The sequence below is a fragment of the Pongo abelii genome, chromosome 13 (genome assembly GCF_028885655.2).
Source record: "Pongo abelii isolate AG06213 chromosome 13, NHGRI_mPonAbe1-v2.0_pri, whole genome shotgun sequence".
Lineage (NCBI taxonomy): Eukaryota > Metazoa > Chordata > Mammalia > Primates > Hominidae > Pongo > Pongo abelii.
In genome coordinates this window covers 88,477,180-88,499,662 of record NC_071998.2, presented here as the reverse complement: position 1 = coordinate 88,499,662, position 22,483 = coordinate 88,477,180, and the positions used below count along the sequence as shown (strand labels likewise).

At 37.7% G+C, this 22,483-nt stretch overlaps 1 protein-coding gene across 1 annotated transcript in view; it reads right to left on the bottom strand.

Annotated features, from left to right (window-relative positions):
• The window catches only part of TDRD7 (tudor domain containing 7), an 85,404-nt gene that overhangs the window by 41,157 nt on the left and 21,764 nt on the right, over positions 1–22,483 (bottom strand). The window contains 2 exon segments of the mRNA NM_001133919.2: positions 13,163–13,380; positions 15,726–15,799. Of these exon segments, the coding sequence (NP_001127391.1) occupies positions 13,163–13,380; positions 15,726–15,799 (292 nt within the window).

Sequence of the window (22,483 nt, the reverse complement as noted above, 5' to 3'; positions counted from 1 at the left end):
TATTTCTGTGGGGCCAGTGGTGATATCCCCTTTATCGTTTTTTATTGTGTCTACCTGATTCTTCTCTCTCATTAGTCTAGCTAGAGGTCTATTTTGTTAATCTTTAAAAAAAAAACTGCTCTTGGATTCGTTGATTTTTTGGAAGGTTTTTCGTGTCTCCACCTCCTTCAATTCTTCTCTGATCTTAGTTATTTCTTGTCTTCTGCTAGCTTTTGAATTAGTTTTCTCTTGCTTCTCTAGCTCTTTTGTGATGTTAGGGTGTCGATTTGAGATCTTTCTAGCTTTCTGATGTGGGCATTTAGACTATACATTTCCCTCTTAACACTGCATTAGCTGTGTCTCAGAGATTCTGGTACATTGTCTCTTTGTTCTCATTGGTTTCAAAGAACTTCTTGATTTCTGTCTTAATTTCATTATTTACCCAGGAGTCATTCAGGAGCAGGTTGTTCAATTTCCATGAAATTGTGTGGTTTTGAGTGAGTTTCTTAATCCTGAGTTCTAATCTAATTGCACTGTGGTGTCTCTTTTATTGTGATGGAGTCTCGCTCTGTCCCCCAGGCTGGAGTGCAGTGGCATGATCTTGGCTCACTGCAAGCTCTGCCTCCCTGGTGCACGCCATTTTTCCTGCCTCAGCCTCCTGAGTAGCTGGGACTACAGGTGCCTGCTACCACACCCGGCTAATTTTTTGTATTTTTAGTAGAAATGGGGTTTCACCGTGTTAGTCAGGATGGTCTCAATCTCCTGACCTCGTGATCCACCCACCTCAGCCTCCCAAAGTGCTGGGATTACAGGCGTGAGCCATCACACCCAGCCGAGACTGTTTTTTATAATTTCAGTTCTTTTGAATTTGCTGAGGAGCATTTTACTTCCAAATATGTGGTCAATTTCAGAATAAGTGCCATGTGGTGCTGCGAAGAATGTATATTCCGTTGATTTGGGATAGAGAGTTCTGTGAATGTCTATTAGGTCTACTTGATCCAGAGCTGAGTTCAAGTCCTGAATATCATTGTTAATTTTCTGTCTTGTTGGTCTAATATTGACAGCGGGGTGTTAAAGTCTCCCACTATTATTCTGTGGGAGTCTAAGTCTCTTTGTAGGTCTCTAAGAACTTGTTTCATGAATCTGCGGGCTCTTGTATTGGGTGCATATATATTTAGAATAGTCAGCTCTTCTTGTTGAATTGTTCCCTTTATTATTATGTAATGCCCTTCTTTGTCTTTTTTTTTTTTAATCTTTTTTGGTTTAAAGTCTGTTTTGCTAGAGACTAGGATTGCAACCCCTGCTTTTTAATTTTTTTGCTTTCCATTTGCTTGGTAAATTTTCCTCCATCCCTTTATTTTGAGCCTGTGTGTGTCTCTGCATGTAAGATGGGTCTCCTGAATATAGTACACTGGTGGGTTGCTCACTCACTGCCTCCCTTGGCTGGGGGGAAAGGGTTCCCCTTCCCCATGTGGCTCTCAGGTGGGCCGCCATACCATACTGCTCTTCCTTCTCTCTGTGAGTCATGCCAGCCTTCTAGTCTACTTTGGTGAGAGACCCTGGATACCATGGGTTGCCAATGAAGGATTCACACACTTATTATGGTTTTTTTTCAATGGGAGCCTCCAAAAGCTGCTGCTTGTAGTCAGCTATCTTGCCCCCCACCCCCAGCTCCATTATAATCTTATGGGACCACCATTGTGTATACATACAGTCCATCATTGACCAAAATGTTGTTATGCAGCACTTGACTAATTTTAGATTTAGATGTGGTGGTTCTCTGCAGCCAAACCCAGATGAGCCTGTAGAGCCCACCTTAAAACTTTTCTTCAGTTTTCACACACCAATCTCAATACTTTCTCTGAAGTGGGTGGTAGAAACTACTTTCAGTGGACGATAACCCATCTTATCTAAAATAACTTCCTAAGCCCCATCCCCCCCACTGTCCACATAGCTTCTTCTAACCCAAAAGAAGGTAAGAGGGTTCTTTGGCTTTATTATCTTTTTCTTTCCAAGGAGTGTACTGAGAATCTGGGATGCTTCAATGCTTAGTCTCCCCTCTCCCAGTCCCCAAATTGCCATTCCATCTGTGCCTTAGATGTGATTAGTGCCAATTACCTAATAACATACCTATCAAACCTCTAACAATGACCTCTGACATGACCAGCACAAGTTCTTCCAAATAGGAACTGCTGTCTTAACTGAAGTTAGGGACATTATGTCCACTTGAGTTGGTCCAGGGCAAGAGCAGAATTCCCATTTTTTTCTGGCTTTTATTCCAGAATAATACTTAAAGATCATCTGGAGGTACTAAGCTTCCAGGGCTGTGTCTGCAGCATTTAAGTCAAACTTTGCCAGTCAGCCTATAAAGTGAATTTTTGACCAATAAGCCTGAATTTACCCAAAGTACAAACCATAGCCAAATAGTCATCTGAATTAGAAGACAGATTTTTCTCCCTCAGCAGTTTTATATTATCTTTACTGTTTAAAGCAGATAACCATATCCCACCCTAATGACTAGTTCCTTGAATTGTAAGCACTTTCCAGTCTTTAATGGCTTATTCTTTTATCTCAAAACAGTTAGTTATGTGCCTACATTTCACTTGTTCTCCAATGATTTGGCTTCTATACATTCAAATAAGCATTTACTAAGATTAAACATAGGCCTAACAGGGCACCGAACCTGACTCTACCTGGAGTTGATTCAGATATCCTTCAACACTTTAGGCAAATATTCACAGATAAATTTAGTGATATGGAAAAAATACCTGGTCCACATACTTCATTCCAATCTTTGGGGTTTCTTTTCTTTTTTTCTCTCTCTTTTTGTTAAGGCTGGGACTTGTTCTGTTGCCCAGGCTAGAGTGCAGTGGCGCAATCTCGACTCATTGCAACCTCCACCTCCTGGGCTCCAGCAATCCTCCTGCCTCAGCCTTCTAAGTAGTTGGGATTACAAGCATGAGCCACCATGCCAGGCCAGCTGAGGGGTTTCTCAATTCAAAGGCAACAATTCATGAAACTCCTTTTAAAGTTAAAAAAATATAATTTAAAGCAAATATAATTCTTTTTCAGTTATGAGTATGGAAAACACAAACAAGTTTTTCCTATTTCCTCATTCAACAACAATCATCAACACAGAAGACTTGTGTGACCAAATGAGTGGGGGGGGTCTCCCCACTCCAATCAATCAATTAATTCTGCACCGGATGTCAGCTGAATTCCACGAATTCAATTCTGACACTATCTACCTGGAGACAGCATCAGATCCCACAGGTTGAGGGCTCAGTCCCACAAGACTGTCTCCTCTTCAGACACCAGTTACAAGCCTGTGGCTCTGGAACTTCTGACCAACTGGATCAAGCTGGGGTTCCCAAGACCCTCTCTTTAGTTTTAATTTGCTACAGTGGCTCACAGAAATCAGGGAAACATGTTTACTGGTTTACTATGAAGGATATGGCTGGGTGCAGCAGCTCACGCCTATAATCTCAGCACTTTGGGAGCCTGAGGCAGGAGGATCACTCACTTCAGACTAATAGTTGAAGACCAGCCAGGGCAACATAGTGAGAATCTCAACAAAAAAATTTTAAAAATTAGCTGGATGTGATAGTGTGCATCTATAATCCCAGCACTTTGGAAGGCTGGGGTGGGAGGACTGCTTGAGCCCAGGATGTCCAGGCTGCAGTGAGTTATGATGGTGGCACTGCACTCCAGCCTAAGGGATAGAGCAAAACCTGTCTCTAAAAAAATACACGTGTGTATGTGTGTGTGTGGCAGATATATGTATAAATTAAAGGATATTACAAAAAAAAACCAATGAAGAGATGCTTAGTGTGAGGTATGCCGGAAGGAGTGTGGAGCTTCCATGCCCTCTCTGCTACCCTACAGGAAGCTCCATATGTTCGGCTATCTGGAAGCTTTCTTCCTGCTTTGGGTTTTTATGGAGGCATCATTCCACAGGCATGATTGGTTAAGTCATTGGCCACTGGTGATCAACCTAATCTTTAGGCCCTCTACTTTCCCCAGAGGTTGGTTGGGGCTGAAAGTCCCAACCTTCTAATCATGTGTTGGTCTTTCTGGTGACCAGCCCCATCCTAAAGCTACTAGGGGTTGCCAGTCATCACTCATTAGTTTAAAAAAGAAAAAAAAAAAAAAGACATAACTTTGGAGAGTCACTCTGGATTTTAGGAATTGTATGCCACAGAATGGAGAAGGCCAAATATATATTTTACAATATCACCCAGCTCAAACTCTCTAAATTTTCATATGAATAGAAATTTGCTTTTCCTGGGCATTCTACTGTGATCACCATCTGTCATCTACAAAAAGTGCCACCTCTTTTTAATTTTCGGCAAATGGGTTTAGGAAAGAGACCTACTACTATAGGTATCCCACAAGAACCTTACTAAAGATAAAGAATTGCTATAATGTGAGTTACAGTGTGGTGTCCATTCTTTACTGGGCTCTGGTGCATCTGACAAGACTTACATGTTCATCTCCTGCCTCATTTCCCAAGACAGAACAGCCATCTTATGGTCTTCACAAATGACCAAGGCAAGCCAACATCTACTTGAAACATGGCTTTTATTATTTCCTTAGTGTGATAATCAACTGCTAACCACTTCAGGTAGATCTACACTTCAGGTAGATCTCTCAAAAGGGAACTTTTACGGCATCTAGTTCCTTTAGCCCACTTGATTCAGGCATATATCTGAGGAGGGTCAGAAGGCCTCCTCTACTGTGGGAGAAGACTCAGGACAATACTCCTATCCTTGTCCTTCATGTTTTCTTTGTTTCGTGGCTCTGTAATTTTTTCTTTGGTTCTGAATGTCCACCCAAAAAATCCATCAGTCCAACGACTGGGAACTAGCATGACTTGTGACTTCATGTGTACACTCCCACCCCCACCTCCAAAAGGAGAGACAGGTAACATAAAAGATGAACTCCCTACACCATGGAGTCAAGCCCCTTCCTTTGCTGATCATCAGAAGATGCTGTATCGAATATGCCTTAAACTTTCTATTCCCGTAAGTTCATGATAATCAGCTTGATTTCTGCCACAGTTGGAATCACAATTTGAATGAGACACTTCCCTCACACCCCTCTGGGTTTCTGTAAGTTTGGAGCAGAAATACTAGGCTTGGCAGATGTGAGGCTGTGATACCGTGAAATATATATTTGGTCTTCCTTCCCAGTTTCCTAAATACAATTCCTAAAATCCTTGGAATCTCCAAAGAGCTTATCTTTTTGTATGCTAATACTGATTGAGAGCTTCAGGGTAGGGCTGCTGCTTACCAGAAAGTCCAAGGCAGGATTAGAGGGTTGAAACTTTCGGCCCCACCATTCAACTGCCGGGAGGGAAGGGGCACTGAAGGTCAAGCTGATCACCAATGGTCAATGGTTTAATCAACATGCCTGTGTAATGAAGCCTCCATAAAACCCCAAGATGACAGGTTTGGAGGGCTGCCTGGAGGGTGGCAGGCCCAGGAGGGCATAGAGACTCCTTGCTGCTTCCCCCATTTATGCATTTCTTCATCTGTATCCTCTGTAATATCCTTTGTAATAAATCAGTAAACAGAACTGTTTGCCTGAGTTCTGCGAGCCACTCCAGCAAATTAATCAAACCCAAAGAGGAGGTTTTGGGAACCCCAATTTGAAGCTGGTCAGTCAGAAGTTCTGGAGGCCTGGATCTGCGCAACTAGCGTATATGTAGAGGAGCAGCAATTTTGGGGATTGAGACTTCACCCTGTGGGATCTGATGGTATCTCCAGGTAGATAGCGTTGGTATTAAATTAGAGGGCACCCAGCTGGTGTCCGCTGCTTGGTTTCTGGGGAAAACGCCCACATTTGGTCACAGAAGCCTTCTGTGTTGATTGTTGTGGTGTGAGAGCAGAGGAAAAACATAGTTTGAGTATTTTTTCCGAAACAGGCCCAAAAACTTAAAATATGAATTTCTTCAGGAGTCTGTTCAGACAAATAAAAGTCTTCATCCTACATGCCTAGAAACTTGCTTCTCCTTAACTCTAAGGGTTTTTACTTCTTTCTTTCTAGTTTTACCTGTGCTGTAAACTTAAAAGTTCTTGAAGCCAAACTCATTTGAGTCTATGAAGGCTTACCTGCTAATTCTTTAGCATGGGCCTCTGAGGTAAGCTTACTCTTTCTTCTGAAATTAGAATATTCTTTAGGGTTCTATAACAGAATTGGTATTGTCCAGTTAAATCAAGCTTTCCAAAGCATTTATATGGGCACAGTTCTGTTTCCACAGGGTAGTAGTCATTTTTGTTGAAGCTTTAAATTAAGTTCTAAATTTCGTTTTATATGGTCACCACCCAATACAAACCTGAGACAGTACAGCAAAATCACATTTACCTAGAGACCTGCTTTCTAGCACTGCAAGCATTAATAATGGTTATGAGCTCAAAACAAAACAACAAAGAAAAACAAAGCAAAAAATAATCTCATTTTAAAACTTGACTTCAGTAGTGAATAAAAGATCCCTGAGTGCCTAGCAACAACTAAAAAATCGAAGTCACTGACCAGAAACTTGCACCCTACGATCAGCCAGTTCACAGAAAGGTTGACCAGCTGATGACTTCCTTAAGAGATGGCCTTTTTATGCTAAAGCTGACGAGTGCTGGAAAAGTCAGACAACTGAGAAAGAGATAGGGAAATGGTCCCCAATGGCATCACTGTGTCACAATGCAGATGCACTGATCAGGACAGATATGAAACATGCAAGGGCAGCCAGTGTGGTGTACCCTGTATGCAGGAGCTAAACCCATCCAATCCACTGTTCCATATCACCTACAACCACAACCATCTCTGCCAGAATGTACTGAGGCTAGTGATGATAAGCCGAAGATATTCAGAAATGGTTACAGTTTTTCAGTCAATTCTCTTTGAGAGTTAAGGTTTTGTAGCATATTCCACAGAGACTTAATCAAAGGTAAAAGTAAAAAGATCCTTGTAGAGGGTAACCCTTGACTGTTGACAAACCATCTACTCAGAGAAACTCTTCTCTGCCATCTTAGATGAGTCATTTAATAGACTCTATGTACTTCAAGGTCAACACTTCCGCTTACTGCCACCCCTTTAACTAGGAAAGACCTTTCACCAATGCTGTCTTTAGACACACATTGCAATTATTTATATTAGGATAAACTTCAAGTCATTTTCCTTTAGCATGGCCTGAGGTTAGGCCTCTTGCTCATGTTCCTTCAGGAAGATAATGGAGTCTTCTCCTAGTTGAACATGTGCAGAGCTTTTTGGAATTGCTTTTGGCCAGTGGCTGTGGCTTTCAATGTGCATCGGACACATTCCTTGCTCTCATTATTCCTTGCTCTCATTACCTTTGGCAGGAGTTGGGGCAGGTGCAGGGAGGGTAGGGGGACTGGAATCCATTCATGGATTGTTAAAACGTCAGGAACTCTCTTTGGCTTGGAGTTTATTTTGACTTCATTTCCTCCACTGCTCTTTATTTCTTTTCAAGTTAAAGTTTTGTTTTTCCCTCTTTAGCTTTTCCTCTGTTTGTATTCAGTTTCTTTGTAGAGCTTGCTGGGCATGTCCCTGGTTGAGCAGTGGGTTTTGGCCTGCTTTAGGCTGGGGTGCCTCTCAAAAATTAACAGCAGTTGTCTTTTACTAAACACCTATTATGTTTCTGATACCACATTAATAGCTGCTTTATATATTTTATCTAATTCTCACAACCACCCTAGGACATGGGTAGAATTAGTGACATTTTAGAGCAGATTGTGGCACTGAGAGGATGGTCTGTATGCTGAAAGGTATACAGCTAAGAAATGATAAGGTAAAAATCTACCTCAAAGCCCAAACTCCTTCTAGTGTACTATGGGGCCTTATGGGTAGTTTCTGTTTCAAGTTCCAGAACAGCAACTTCTCATTATTCCTCAACTTCACTATTCTGATTTTACAACAGTGCTATTTTATCTTTTTTCTAATCAGATGTTCACTGAATTTAAATTTAAAAATTGTTCCAATCATGTGTTCATTATATATTTCTTTTCACTGGTGAAAAAATGGCAAATAAGTTAGATTCCATTTAAAAAATATTACGATTATACTTCCAAGTCTTCAGTTTACCTCTTCACTTCTGCTTCTGCTGGCATTGCTATTTAGAATATATTCAATATATAGAGTATATTCAATACCATTAAGCCTGAGGATATCGATTGCTGTTTATGTTCCATTTCCTTAGAAATCCAAGTTGTTTTGTTTTTACCCCAGAAGTTCCAGGCTTTTTAAAAAGGCAATTCATTTTACATGGGCTAAAAGGTGCTTTATTATCTCATACAACTAATTACCATAATTAAAATTAAGTTAGATTCCTGAACATCCCCAAATATAAAAACATCTCTATGTAAGTGAAACTCTTGCCTCCTTTGATATTAGAGAAACTGCTATACTGATGCAACTCAGAATTTTAAGAATTTTTAAGAGTCTGCAGGATTAGATATGAAACAACTTAAAAGCTCAGTGATTTCTAATGAATAGGAAAATGATATATAATAAAACCAGATTAACAGTAAAACATCCTGGTAGAAGCTATGAACAGTTAGTATAATTAGGCAGTTTTTCCTCATTTACAACATTTTATGTTCTATAATTTTGTCATTCACAAAATGTTATCTTTTATAATTAAGGCTTGGTGTGCCTCCAGCCCAACTTAGAATGTTTCCCAGCTACCTGCTGGTTGCCTACCAGTAGGTCTTGGGGCTACTGACAGAAATTCTCCTTAGCTGAGTGCATCTAGTTCTGCCCACCAATGAGCCCCTCAGCTCTCTAACAGCTTCAGGCAAGACATGGTGAGACAGATATTCTGGCTAATCTAAGAATGGAGAGGTTTCTTTATCTGTTTCAGAGAGTAGAAATTTTCAACAAAATCTCTGGTGTTCAGCAGTCATTGTTGCAAGATTTGGAATTTAAGACAGGTCTCATGCTGTCACCCAGGCTGGAGTGCAGTGGTGCCATCATAGCTCTGCAACCTTGAATTTCTGGGATCAAGCAATCCTCCCACCTCAGCCTCCTGAGCAGATGGAACTACAAGCGTGCATCACCATGCCCAGCTAATTTTTTTAAATTTATTTGTTGTGGAGACAGAGCCTTATTATGTTGCCCAGGCTGGTCTCAAATTCCTCACCTCAAGCAATTCTCCTGCCCTGACCTCCTAAAGTGCTGAGATTACAGGCATAAGCCAATGTGCCTGACCAAGATTTGTAATTTTTCTAGAAATCAAAGTCAGTCAGAGGCCATGGATCCTGGGTGACCTCAAGGCTGAGACCTGCTGTGTTTCCACCAAATGATGACTCCTCAATGAAGTGACCTGGCCTCTGCTTGCCTCTTCAGCTTCTTCGTGAGCAACTCTCTTCTTACTGAATTTCTTTCGGCTTCCTGAAAATACTATGCTTTTCTATCTCAGGGCTTTGGCACAATCTGTTTCTTTTGTCTGAGGTGCTTTTCTCCTTCCTCTTTACCTAACTCACACTAACCCATCTGTCAGGTTTTAGTTTAACAGCCACCTCCTCTGGAAGCTTTACTTGATTCATCAGACTATGTAGAGTCTCCTGTTTAGACATTCCCTCAGCATCCTGTACTCCTTCATAACCATTGTAGGCTTATCATTATTTGTTCAATGTTTATTTTCTCCATTGGACAGAAAGTTCCATAAGGGCAAGGACCATGTCTGTCTTGTTTACTGTTTTATCCCTAACACCCAGGTCAGTGGCTAGCACACGGAAGCATTTTATAAATACCAGTCAAATACAACAGTTAAACAAGAGCACTATTAACAAGACTACTGCTCTAGAACAGCCAAGAGGTGTTGCTGTCCTCCTAGGACCCAATGGGAACTCTTAGAGTGCAGTGTCCTTGATCTGCAGGCTGTCTTGGAATCTTTGCCTTTTCAAGACAGTTTCTGCACAATTTCCACTTCCCTCACAAGTTGTCTAGGAATACCTTGGAGCTGGCTCATTGTTGGGAATAACTCTGTGTTCTCCCTAGCTTTGAAAACTCTCAGTACACATTTTGCTACTGGACAGACCCAAAAGGTTAAGGACAACAGATTCAAAGCATCCTTCTGCCTGCATCAAAATGTTTTCCAATATCCATGTGAAGTGGCTTACAGCATACTAATTAGAACCTCCCTGAAGATAAAATTTCAAAGCTGCTATTTGGTCCCTAAAGCTGATGCTGTGCATTCTGATATTCAAATGGAATTCCTGTAAGTAGTAATCTCTGGGTGGTAGAATGATGGGTGATTTTTATTTCTCTTATAACTTTATTTTTCAATCTTTTAATATAGAATATTTTATATGGTTGGAGGAAAAAACTCTTAAAAAAAAGAAATACACTGCACTTAGATTTCTCCTTCAGTTACATGACAAGCCATATAGAGAGACAAGCCATATAGAGAGATACCCATTACCAAGTTCTGTCTTATCCTAAACTTTTTGCACTGCCTTGAGACTATCTAATCTTGCCTGTAGTAACATCTGTCCTAGGCATGGTATCAGTGTTTCTGCTTTGCAGCAAGGTGAAAAGAAGGAGTTATAAGAAGGGGGAAAATAACCATTGTGTAAGTGTTTAAAGCTGTTTAAAAATAACCATGGTTTAACTGTCTAAAACTGTTTAACAACAGTCTGCTAAAAAATATTCAGAGGTTAAACAGTTTTGAAAGGTATCAGTAGACATCAATATGATTGGTGTTTTCTGGCATCCCACTTCACTAAGCAAATTACCATAACCTAATACTTGGTATTGATTACATCTGAACAAAGGTAATAGACACAATATATAGATAGGAAAATTATATTGCGTTTCTGCTTCTGACTCTCATTGCTTGGACGGAATATAATAATGCAATAAAAGATGAATTCAAGTGCTATAAAAAGAAACCAAAAAAACAGTCAGTTGTTTTAGCACCAGAGGTTTAGTAGAAAACTATTCACTTTAGGAAAAGTTTTTAAATCAAAGAGATATATACTCTCTCATCTACAATCCTAGCAAGAGAAATTCTAGAATTGTGAAGGCATGTAGAGTAGCAAAGATTAAAATTTCCCAAAAAGGCCATAATAAAGCTACACAAATATTAGTAATTATCATGGAATATAAAAAAACTAGAAACACATGACATTAAGAACCAGTGAAGTATATTTTTAAAGTTTTTACTCTAAAGACTTCTTTATCAGAGCTTAAAAATGAGTTATATATGTATCCTGACAATTAAAAAAAGGCTCTAAGTTTTACAGAAAACTTTCTACGGTGTGTGCAAATACCCACGTAACAAACCTGCATAGGTATCCCCTATATTTAAAATAAAAGCTGAAATAAAAGAACTCATAAAGTTCTATGAATTTAAACCATAAAGGAGCCATATGCATTTCAAGAAGGGGCCACAGGCCCTGAACCTTCAAACTGAACAGCCTAATGAGACTTCTAAGAGAATGGCTCAATGTCACTAAACCTACATCAAGTGAGGAAAATTCTTCCCAGAATGGAGTACAAATGGAAAAAACTGAACTGAAAAAAACTGGAAAAAACTGAACTGAACTGAAAAAGCAATGCTGGGAATTTCCATTAGAAGAACAAACCCTACATTCCACATAAATCAGAGGTCACATTCTTATGAATATTAAGTGTTCTTGAGTTTATTAGTAGGGAAACAGAGCCATATTTCCAGAGTTTAACATTCCTTCTTATTTTCCCACCTGAGACTGTATATTCTAACATTTGTCACATTGTCCTAATGATTTTTTTCCATATTTCCCTCACTATACTCCAAGTGTCTTCATTGTCTTTGTTCTTAAAACACCTAAGGCAAAAATTAGCACATGCAAGTGCACAGTGAATGGTATATGAGCAAAGGGGATGGATGAATGATTGAATGACACCTGTCTCTAAGAGGCCATGGACTCAAGTGGAGGAAAAAGTAGTTACAAAAACACATGTTTTCGGCCAGGCATGGTGGCTCACGCCTGTAATCCCAGCACTTTGGGAGGCCGAGGTGGGCGGATCACCTGAGGTCAGGAATTTGAGACTCCAGCCTGGCCAACATGGTGAAACCCTGTCTCTACTAAATACACAAAAATTAGCTGGGCGTAGTGGCTCACGCCCATAGTCCCATTTACTCGGAAGGCTGAGGCAGGAGAACCACCTGAACCCTGGAGGCGAAGGTTGCAGTGAGCCAAGATCGTTCCACTGCACTCAGCCTGGGTGACAAGAGTGAAACTGTCTCAAAAAAAGAAAAAAAAAAATACATGCTTTCTTTAGGCCAGGTGCTTATAAAGAGGGAATGCCCTACACTGCCCAACAGGCTTGGGGGCCAAAATATATGTTAAAGAAATAAAAGCCCTCTACCAAAGCATACATAATCCTCATGCATATTTAATTCTACAAGCCTAGAAGCATCGAGTAGCTGTTAATGCGACCATTTAAAACAGTTATATTTTAAATATATTTTATGTAAGCAAAAACATTAAGAAACATCTAAAAGTTAGTTACTTTGGTGTAAGAATCCAGCTGTCTCTATTTCTGGCTGAACTAAGATCTTTAATAAACTATGTTGATCTGTAATCTTATAATCACAGACTCTGAAGTAGGAATAGAAATGGAAATTGATAAATCATTTTTCATTTTTTTTCTAATTTCCAATTTTCTCTCTAAAGATGACTTGTAAAAACTATAATATAAACACTATTATTAATTTCAAAATAAAAATTAAGAACTCTATATAATTAGTCAAAATAACTAAAATTTGCTCAGCTAAAAGTCTTTAAAAATGCTCAAGAGTGAGCAAATAAAATTTGAGACTAATAAAACAATTCTTCCCAATAAGTTCAGATTATTAAAATGGCAAAGCTATCAGTGTTTACTGGTAACAGTTCAATCATTATAAAATGGTTTACATATTATCACATATTAAATGCATTTTAAAAGTGACATAAAACAAAATATATAAAAATAGCAATTACAACACAGGAGAACCTTCAACTTTGACATACTTCTATAAATAAGAACTGACATATGTTAATCTTAAGAGATAAAGATTAATGAGGTAACATATGTAAAGTGCTTTGTCTTCCGGGGATAAAAGGTGATATGACTAATAACTCAAGATCTCAAAGTTGGGCAGGGAGGAGGTATCAGAAGGGAGGAATAAGGAAAAACGTACCGTGCAAATATGAGGCCAGTGTTCAAACTGTTGTAAAATTCCTTGATTAAGGTCTTCTTTATATAACTCTTTGTAAAAATGTGGAAGCTTAGATATCCAAATGCCATTGTTATGCTTGTTTAGTATTTCCTTTATGCGGTTTTGAACCTCATCCATTTTATAAGTGTAAGAGGCAGGAGGCGTGACATTGGGTTTTTCAACAGTCTGATTTAAATTATCTTTAAATTAAAAAAAATAATAGAATTAACCAAAATGCTTAACATTTTAGATTATCCCCATTACCTAATATTTGCATCTTCAGGTTTTGCTATAGTGTGGGCTTGTGGTAGCCAAAGGACTTAGAAGGGAGCAGGATTAGGCAGAGCAGCACCATGACAACCTCATTCTAAGTTTTAACCCTGAAATAAGCAGCAGTGTTTCTTGTGGGTCAAGAAACACCCAAAGAGGGAACCTAGTCCCTTTATTTTGCAAGGATGCTTCATAGTTTAAACATCAAGATGATCTTGCTACGTAAAGAATAATTAAATTATTTAACCAACCGTTTTCTACCTGCTGAGGAAGATTGCATTTTATATATTAGTTTACAGGCAATACTGAATTTAAAGCTATATTCCACAGAACATAGGAATAATTCCTTAACAGATCAAATAACTTTTTGATCTTATACTAGTTTTGTAGAAGATAAAAAATTGCCTGAGTTTGAATATTATGATCAATTTTCACCTTTATTAATGGAAAACAAATAATTTAGCAATACACAAAAGTTAAAAAATTGATCCATCTATAATCATCATCATCCTAGCCTCAGTTTATAAACATAAAAGGTTTGGAACCCACAGATAACTTTTGATTTATTTCCCCAATATCAATCATTTATCTTTCATAAGTGTATATTTATAAAGTTTTGGCTTTATAGCTATTTTACATTTCATTTTTACTTAAAACTTAGAATATGAGAGTTAATATCCCCAGACAATAAAGAAATCTGAGTGTTTACTATAGCTGACAGTCCTGGAATTTTAAGAACTATGAAATTTTTTCCAAATCTCTACGAAATTTCACTGAGATACAGATCTATTAAATATCACCATCTATATGCAAAATATATGCATATTTTAATCAGATAGTATCTCTGCTAGGATTCATTAATTTTTATTTTAATTTTCAGGTAGAGACAGTCTGATTTGGGGATGCTGCCTCTGAGAATGCCAGGAAGCCCAGAGTGAGCTATTCCTTGAGGACACTTGGACGCTGACTCTGCTCTTCCACCAAAGGGCAAGATCTGGCCTTGTTAAGTCTTAGATTGGCACAGAGAAGAGAAGGCTCCAGGATATCCACATATATTTCCTATTAAGGGTATAGCTAATTTATTTAAGTTCTTCCCAAATAATGATATAAAAGGACTGGGAAGGAGGAAAAGATTAAGTTTCTCATAACTGGCCAGACCCTCCTATAATGAGAATGTGTCAGCAGCTGACCCACAGTTGTGTCTGCAAATGCACTTGTTCTGTGGGGCCACTGGGGCCATCTAAGTCCCTGTACCTTTTGTTAAACAAATTAAAGTAGTAATGGAGGTGCCCATCATGTAGGAGAGGTTGTGTACACATGTGTGCATATCAGCTCTGCCAGGTGAACTGCAATCCTCCTGAAATAAGTCCTCTTGTTTCTGTAGAAATAGTTCATACTAATTTAAGCTTCTAAAAGGATATTCAACTTTGTCATGTAGTCATGTTTCAGAAAATGCCTATGTAAAAGTAATTCATGTAAACAAAAATCATATTGTTCAATTAATTTCCATTAAGAAATACTGGAGATGTGTTCTTATTAAAAAAAAAAAAAGCATTTCAACTAAGTAAGAATCACACTTAAAGCAGCAAATAATGCAAAATCACATTTACATTTCACACACTATAAGCACTGATACGAAAACACTGTCTCCCTGGGTGGATCTATGAGCAGGGGATTTACACATCGGTTGGAGAAGAAAAGATAACGAGTGGTTGCATTTCTAACCTTCAGATTCTTTGACTTATACTATGTCTCCTATTGTTTTCCTAACAGCCCGCTTGGATTCTATAACCCAAAGAATTATTTATATTCATATTTAGACGATTAGTGGTAACTACACACAGTTTAGGGTGCTAGCTTTTAAGTGGTGGAGTATCTGAAACTCTTTTATAAATTTAAGTCCCATATTTATGCACTTTTAATCTACAGCAGATGTTTCCTTTATGTGAGGCCTCAGCCTCTGAAGTCTCAGGGGTGCAGCCCCTAAGAGGTGAGAGAGTAAGGGACACAAGCATCTCTACAGGCCACACATGGACGTGACACAGAGTAGGGCTGGGGTGAGGAAGGCCTCAAGTCAGTGTGATAATGATATCTTTGGGAGGCACCATTTTCTCTTAAGATCACTTTGATTCATGATGTAAAGAAATTAGGAAAAAGGGGAGGAAGGATATATTCCAAACAGGAGAAGGTGAGAGCAAATGTCAAAAGCCACTACCAGATATGTTTCTTGACTCCAGAAGCCAATACATATCTCAAAAACGTTTAGAAAACATACCACTCATTTCCTTAGTAGAGGTTCTTGAGAGATGCATCTGCAAAGGTGGCTGAAGGGACGCCTTTGGGCTAAACCTAAGATATTAAAAAAAAAAAAAGTAAAATAAATGTAAATAGCAAAGTCTATACCAAGTTTTAAACACTATACTTTTCATTTAAAGTCTCAGTGGCATTTAACAGCAAAACAAGTCATTAAAATAATTTAAAATCAGAAAAAATAAAAATAAAACCTGGCATCATCTTTCATGTTTCATATTCACTCAGAGAAAAGTATGTTAAAAGCTAAATTTAAACTAGGTCTTTGAAAGCCTCTTTCAAAACTTGGATGTCAGAATTCCAATTAATCACTTATAAAAAACTGGTAAAACAGAATAAAGAAGACCATGCAAAAATAAACAGTTGGAAACAAAGAACATTTTGGAATATAACCAAAAAATGAAGGACTTGCATCACCAGATATTGAAATGCATTATGAAGTTACAACACTTAAATGAGTTGTACAGATATGTAAAATGGTAGAGAACTTAGAAACATGCAATTTGCATTATATCTTGGTACATAATGAAAGTGGCATTTCAAAACAGACAGGTGAGGGACTGGCCAAATAACTATTTGAAAAAAAGAAACAGATCCCTACCTCATACCCGCACTAAAAATAAATTTTATATAAATTATAATGGATATATGTAGGAAGATTTTTCCAAATATGAAGACACATAAACCCCACACACATCATTTATATTCATGTCTGTTTCCCACACTAGACTCTAAGTGTCTTAATTGTTTGTGTTCCCAAGTGCCTGGGGCAGAGCTTGATACATGCAAGGCAAATGAATATTGTAAGAATGACTGAATGAATCATGACCGATGAATAAATGACTACAACCTGCCCAGCAGTGGGTACGGGACTATAGTGAGTGATAGTGACATGGTACACATAGCTGCCAGTTTTTGAATACTATGGAACAGTCTAAAAATTAGATCGATTCCTTGAAATGAAGCACATTTTCTTATAAAATTTTAATTCTAAAAGAAATGATTAGATTCTAGGCTACCAATAAAAGCTTATTTGGTATATGCAATTATAAGACCAAGCTATTTCTATATTAATATAACTGTGTAATAGCAGAAGATGCCAAAAATATATCCAACTCCTACTTTTGCAGAACTGGTAGGGAGATAGTACTCCTTCCCGCACACCAGCCCAAAACATGTAAACTAGAAGCTTCCCCTGCTTTAAACAAGCATCGAAGCCTCCAGTAGAAGGTAGAGGGATATGAGCAAAGAGTGAGTACACAGAAACTATGGAAGAGACTGTTATCGTTCAGTCATCAAGAGGTCTACTGGAGAGGAAAGAAAAAAGTATATATAGCAAAAGAAAGCTCTTCAAAGAAAACTGCTAGGATGCATGAAAAACAAACATAATAAAATAAGATGACAGAGGTCTAAGCAGTTTTATAAAATATATTTTTTCTTAAAAGACAAAGAGTTAGACTGGTCCAGAAAAAAACCTTCCAAATCTAAACATATGTTGTTTATTAGAGACATATTTATAGCTCATAAATATTTATGACATACTATGTGCCAGACATTGTATCAGACAGTAACTGTCAATGATCAGCAAGATAAACATGCCCTATTCTCTGGGACTACACAGTATAGTTGAGAAATGGACCGTGGTAAGCAGCTGCTGAGACAACCCCAAAGATTCTTCCCTCCAGGTATTCACAGCCTTGTGTAATCCCTTCCCCTTGAGTAACCTGCTTCTAATCAATAGAAGACTTCAAGGCTGAAGGGATCACAAATAACTAGATTACAAAAGATTCTAATTTCAACTTTGCTAGTATAATCTCTCTTTTGTTGCTTTGATGAAGCAAATTGCCATGTTGGGAAGAATCATGTGGCAAGAAACTGAAGATGGCCTTTGGCCAATAGCCACCTAGGGACTAATGAACAACTCAGAAGGAAGTGCATTGTGCCAATAACCATGTGAGTAGGACTGAAAGCAGATTCATCTCTAACTGAGCCTTCAGATAAGACCCCAGCCATGGCTGACACCTTGACAGCAGCCTCATGAGAGACCCTGAAGCAGAGGACACAGCTTGACCGTGTCTTCCTTCCTGACCCACAGAAACTATGAGGTAAGAAAATACGTCTTGTTGTAAGCTAATAACTTTGGGGTAATCTGTTACACACCAATAGATAATTAATGCATTGACAAAATCTAAGAACAAAGTCTACTAAGTGTTATGATAAGGGCAGAAGGTATAATAAAAGCACACAATGGAACTAATAAACCAAATTAGGAGATAGAAGAGGAAGTAGAGAGTAAAGGTTATTAGCACTTATTATGAAGTTATAATAATGTGAATAGCTTGGTACTGCAGAATAGGGAGGTAATCAATTATTCTGAATGGAAAGCCCAGGAACTGAATCATACGTTTATAAGGCTTTAGTACTGGTAAAGACAGAATTACAAACCAGCAGAGAAAGAAAGGATTGTGTCATGACTGATAGAGGACATCTGGCTAACAATAGAAAAGGATTCCAACTCTTGCACTATACAATAAAATAAATTCTGGATGAATTAAAACTAAAATGTAAAAAACGAAGCCACAACAATTACAAAAGAAAACAGAAGACATATTACTTAATATTGAGTGGAAATGCTTTTCTAAGCATAATACCTAAAAGCAGAAGTCACATAGTAAAAGACTGATAGCCATAAGCGTGCAACATTTTAAAGTTTTTGTATACAAAAAATACAATAATTAAACTCAGGGAATACTGTCAAGATATTACAAAGGGCCAACTTATTTAATTTATAAACCATTTTTATATGTTAGAAGGAAAAGAGCCAATAGAAAAATTATGCAAAGGACAAAGACATGTAATTCACGTAAGACCTATAATGGGCTAATAAATATATGACAAAAATGTAACTTCCTTAAGAATCAAAATCAAGGAAATAAAAATTAAAACATAAATAGATTTTTTTCACTTTTCAAAGTAGCAAAGCAAAAAACAGATGCCCAATATTGGCAGGCATACAAGAAAATAATCACTCTCATATTCTTCTAGAAGAAAACAAATTATTATAATGTTTAGAGCACAATTTAATAGGAGCCTTAGTATATATACCCTCTTACCCACACATTTTATCTCTACTAATTTATTCTACATGAAACTAGCCATGCCATTTTTCTAGAACTTTTCAATTTGTTAACAGGCAGGCATGAGTTCTTAACCAGAACTCTTGAGAATGAGCTTTGGGGGTTCATGAATCTACTGACTGGCACGAGATTATGTATGCATATGTAAATGTACATGTGTGAATTTTTCTGAGAAGATCATTTACAGCTTTCATCAGCTTTTCAAGAGGTTTGGTGACCTCAAAAAGTTTAAGTGTCCTTCATAACAGGTTTAACTGCTTTTTACTACATTAATATTTCATAAGTAGATATAGATGTTTTTGCTATTGTTCCATTTTGATATTTTGATTTTATAACTAGAAATGTTACCCATAACACCTGCCACTAGGTAGTATTCAGATTTCTCTTAAAAGGAATCTTTCAAATACTATGTGCTTAAAAAAAGACTTGATTAAAATGTTTTACAACATCTCAAGCAGTCTTTAATTAAAATATGTGGCTTTTTTTTTTTTTAAGAGACAGGGTCTTACTCTGTCACCCAGGCTTGAGTGCAGTGGTGTGATTATAACTCACTGTACCCTGGAACTCTCAGGCTCAAGTGATCTTCCCACCTCAATCTCTCAAGCAGCTGAGACTACAGGTGCACACCACTATGTCCAGGTAATTTTTTTTTTTTGGTAGAGATGAGATCTCACCATGTTGCCCAGGCTGTTCTTGTACTCCTGGTCTCAAGAGAACCTCCTGTGTCAGCCTCCTAAAGTGTTGGAATTACAGGCATGAGCCATGGTACCTGGCCTGCTGTCAATTTGAAAACTTTTTATTCTGAAATACCTATAAATTCATGGGAAATTTCAAAAAGTGTACTTAGAGGTCCCATGTATCCTTCACTGTTTCCTGATAGTAAAATCTTGCATAGTATATATCAAAACCAGAATATTGGCAATAGTACAATTCAGAGCTTATTCAGATTTCCAGTTGCATATGGATGTGTGTGTGTAGTTCTGTGCAATTTACCACACGTACAGATTCACGTGCCCACCAGTACAATCAACATACAGAACTGTCCCATGGCTACGGGGGTTCCTCTTGCTCTCTCTATTTATAGCCATACCCATCCCTCAAATCACCCAAATCCTTAACCTCTGGCAACCACTAATCTGTTATCTATCATTATAAAATTTCAACAATGTTATATAAATAAAATCACGTAGTATGTCGCTTTTTGAGATTGCCTTCTTTCACTCATCATGATTCCCTTGAGATCCATCAGAGTTGCTGTGTGTATCAATAGTTAATTACTCCTTTTTACTGTGGAGACATATTCTGTGATAATGCATGTACTATAGTTTGTTGAACCATTCACTTACCAAAGGATGTCTGGGTTGTTTCTATTTTTTGGCTAATATAAATAAAGTTACAGCGAACATTTGCGGACAGGTTTTTGTGTAAACATAAGTTTTCATTTCTCTGAGATAAATGTCCAGGAGCGCAACTTCTGGGCCATATTATAGTTGCACGCTTTTAGTTGACAAGTAAAAATTGTATATATTTATGGTATGCAATATGATGTGATATTTTGATATGTGTACACTGTGGAATGGCTAAATCAAGCTGCTTAACAAACATGCATTACTTCACATGCTTATTTTTTGTGGTAAGAACACTTAAAATCTACTCTTAGCAATTTGCAAGTACACAATATATCATTAACTATAGTCACCATGAAATACAACAGATGTATTGAACCTATTTCTCCTAACTGAAATTGTGTACGTCCACAACCCCCATCCTAACCCCACTTCCCTGCCTTTGGTAACTGCCATTTTACTGTTTCTATGAGTTTGACTTTTTTAGATTCCACATATAAGATCATGTGGTTTTTCTTTCTGTGCCCAGCTTATTTCACTTAACATAATGTCTCCCAGGTTCATCCATGTTGTTGCAAATGACAGGATTTTCTCCTTTATAAAGGCTGAAGATTAAGTATTCCATTCAGTAGATACAACGCATATTCTTTATCCATTCATTCATTAATGGACACTTCAGTTGATTCCCTGCCTTGGCTATTGTGAATGCTGCTGCAATGAACATGGGCGTGCAGATATCTCTTCAACTGATATACTGATTTCATAGCCTTTGAATATATACCTAGTAGTGGGATTGCTGACAGTTCAAGTTTTTGAGAAATCTCCATACCGTTTTCCATAATAGCTGTACTAACCTACATTTCCCCCAGCAGTGTATTGAGGTTCCCCTTTTCTCCACATCCTTACCAGCACTTGTTATTTTCTGTGTTTTGATAGTAGCCATACTACATACTATTGGGTGTGAGGTGGTATCTCATTGTGGTTTTAATTTGCATTTCCCTAATGATTCGTGATGTTGAGCATTTTTCCATATTTTTGTTGATCATTTGTATGTCTTCTATTGAGAAATGTCTGTTCAGGTCCTTTGCTCGTTTTTAAAATTAGGTTGTTTTCTTGCTATTGAGTTGAATTCTCTATATTTTGAATATTAAGCCCTTATCAGGTATATGGTTTGCAATATTTTCTCCCATTCCACAGCTTGTCTTTTCACTCTGTTGACTGTTTCCTTGGTGGTGCAGAAGCTTTTTACTTTGATGTAATCCCACTTGTCTATTTTTGCTTTTGCTGCCCGTCCTTTTAGGGTCACATCCAAAAAAATCATTCAAAATGTATTGCTGAAATGTAGGCACACAACCAGAGAATACCTCTGTCACATACTGGATTCAACTAGTGCTTTGGGTCAAGATCTGTGTTTTAACTATGTACTTTCTAGACCTTATCAAAATTATAATAATTATAAATAATATTAAATGTATACCATTATAAAAATATTTAGGGTTACTTTATTAAAAATTCTGTAATATAAAAAATTAGTACCAGTTCTACCTAACTTTTTAAAAAAATTAATTCTTCATAAATATTCTAGTATCTGGGGGAAAGTTCCTGGGGGAAAATTATCTTTCACAAAACAGAATTTTTGAACACTGATTTAAAGGAATATAATACAACAAAATTTGTTTTGAAAAGGCACAAGTAGGATAGAAGAATGTGATCTTGATGCATCTACATCAGGGGTCAGCAACCTTTTCCTGTAAAGGGTCCACCAGTGGATTTTTGGCTTTGTAGGCCATCTAGTCTCTGTACAACTACTCACTTCTGCCACTATTTTGCAAAAGCACCCAGAGGCATATGCAAACAAAGCAAAATGGCCATGTTCTAATAAAACTTAATTTACCAAAACAGGCAGTGGGCCTGATGTGGCCCATGGATTGTAGTTTGCCACCCTCTGAGCTACCTTATAAAACCATAGTTTTGAACCAGAAAGGAACTTTGAGATCATCTCGTTTAACGTTTTCTTTGGACAAATGAACAAACCACAGACTCAAAAGATGAAACAACTTCATTTACCTGACTAGTGAATGGCAGCACCCAAACAAAGACTTATAGGTTGTATTATTATTGCCAGTCTGGTATTCTGATGCATGGATGTCTGATGCTACTACATAATTATGGGCATGATATTTGCAGCACAGTGGAGTGCCTGAAACTCCATCAGATTTTACTTAAACCCACAAAATTGT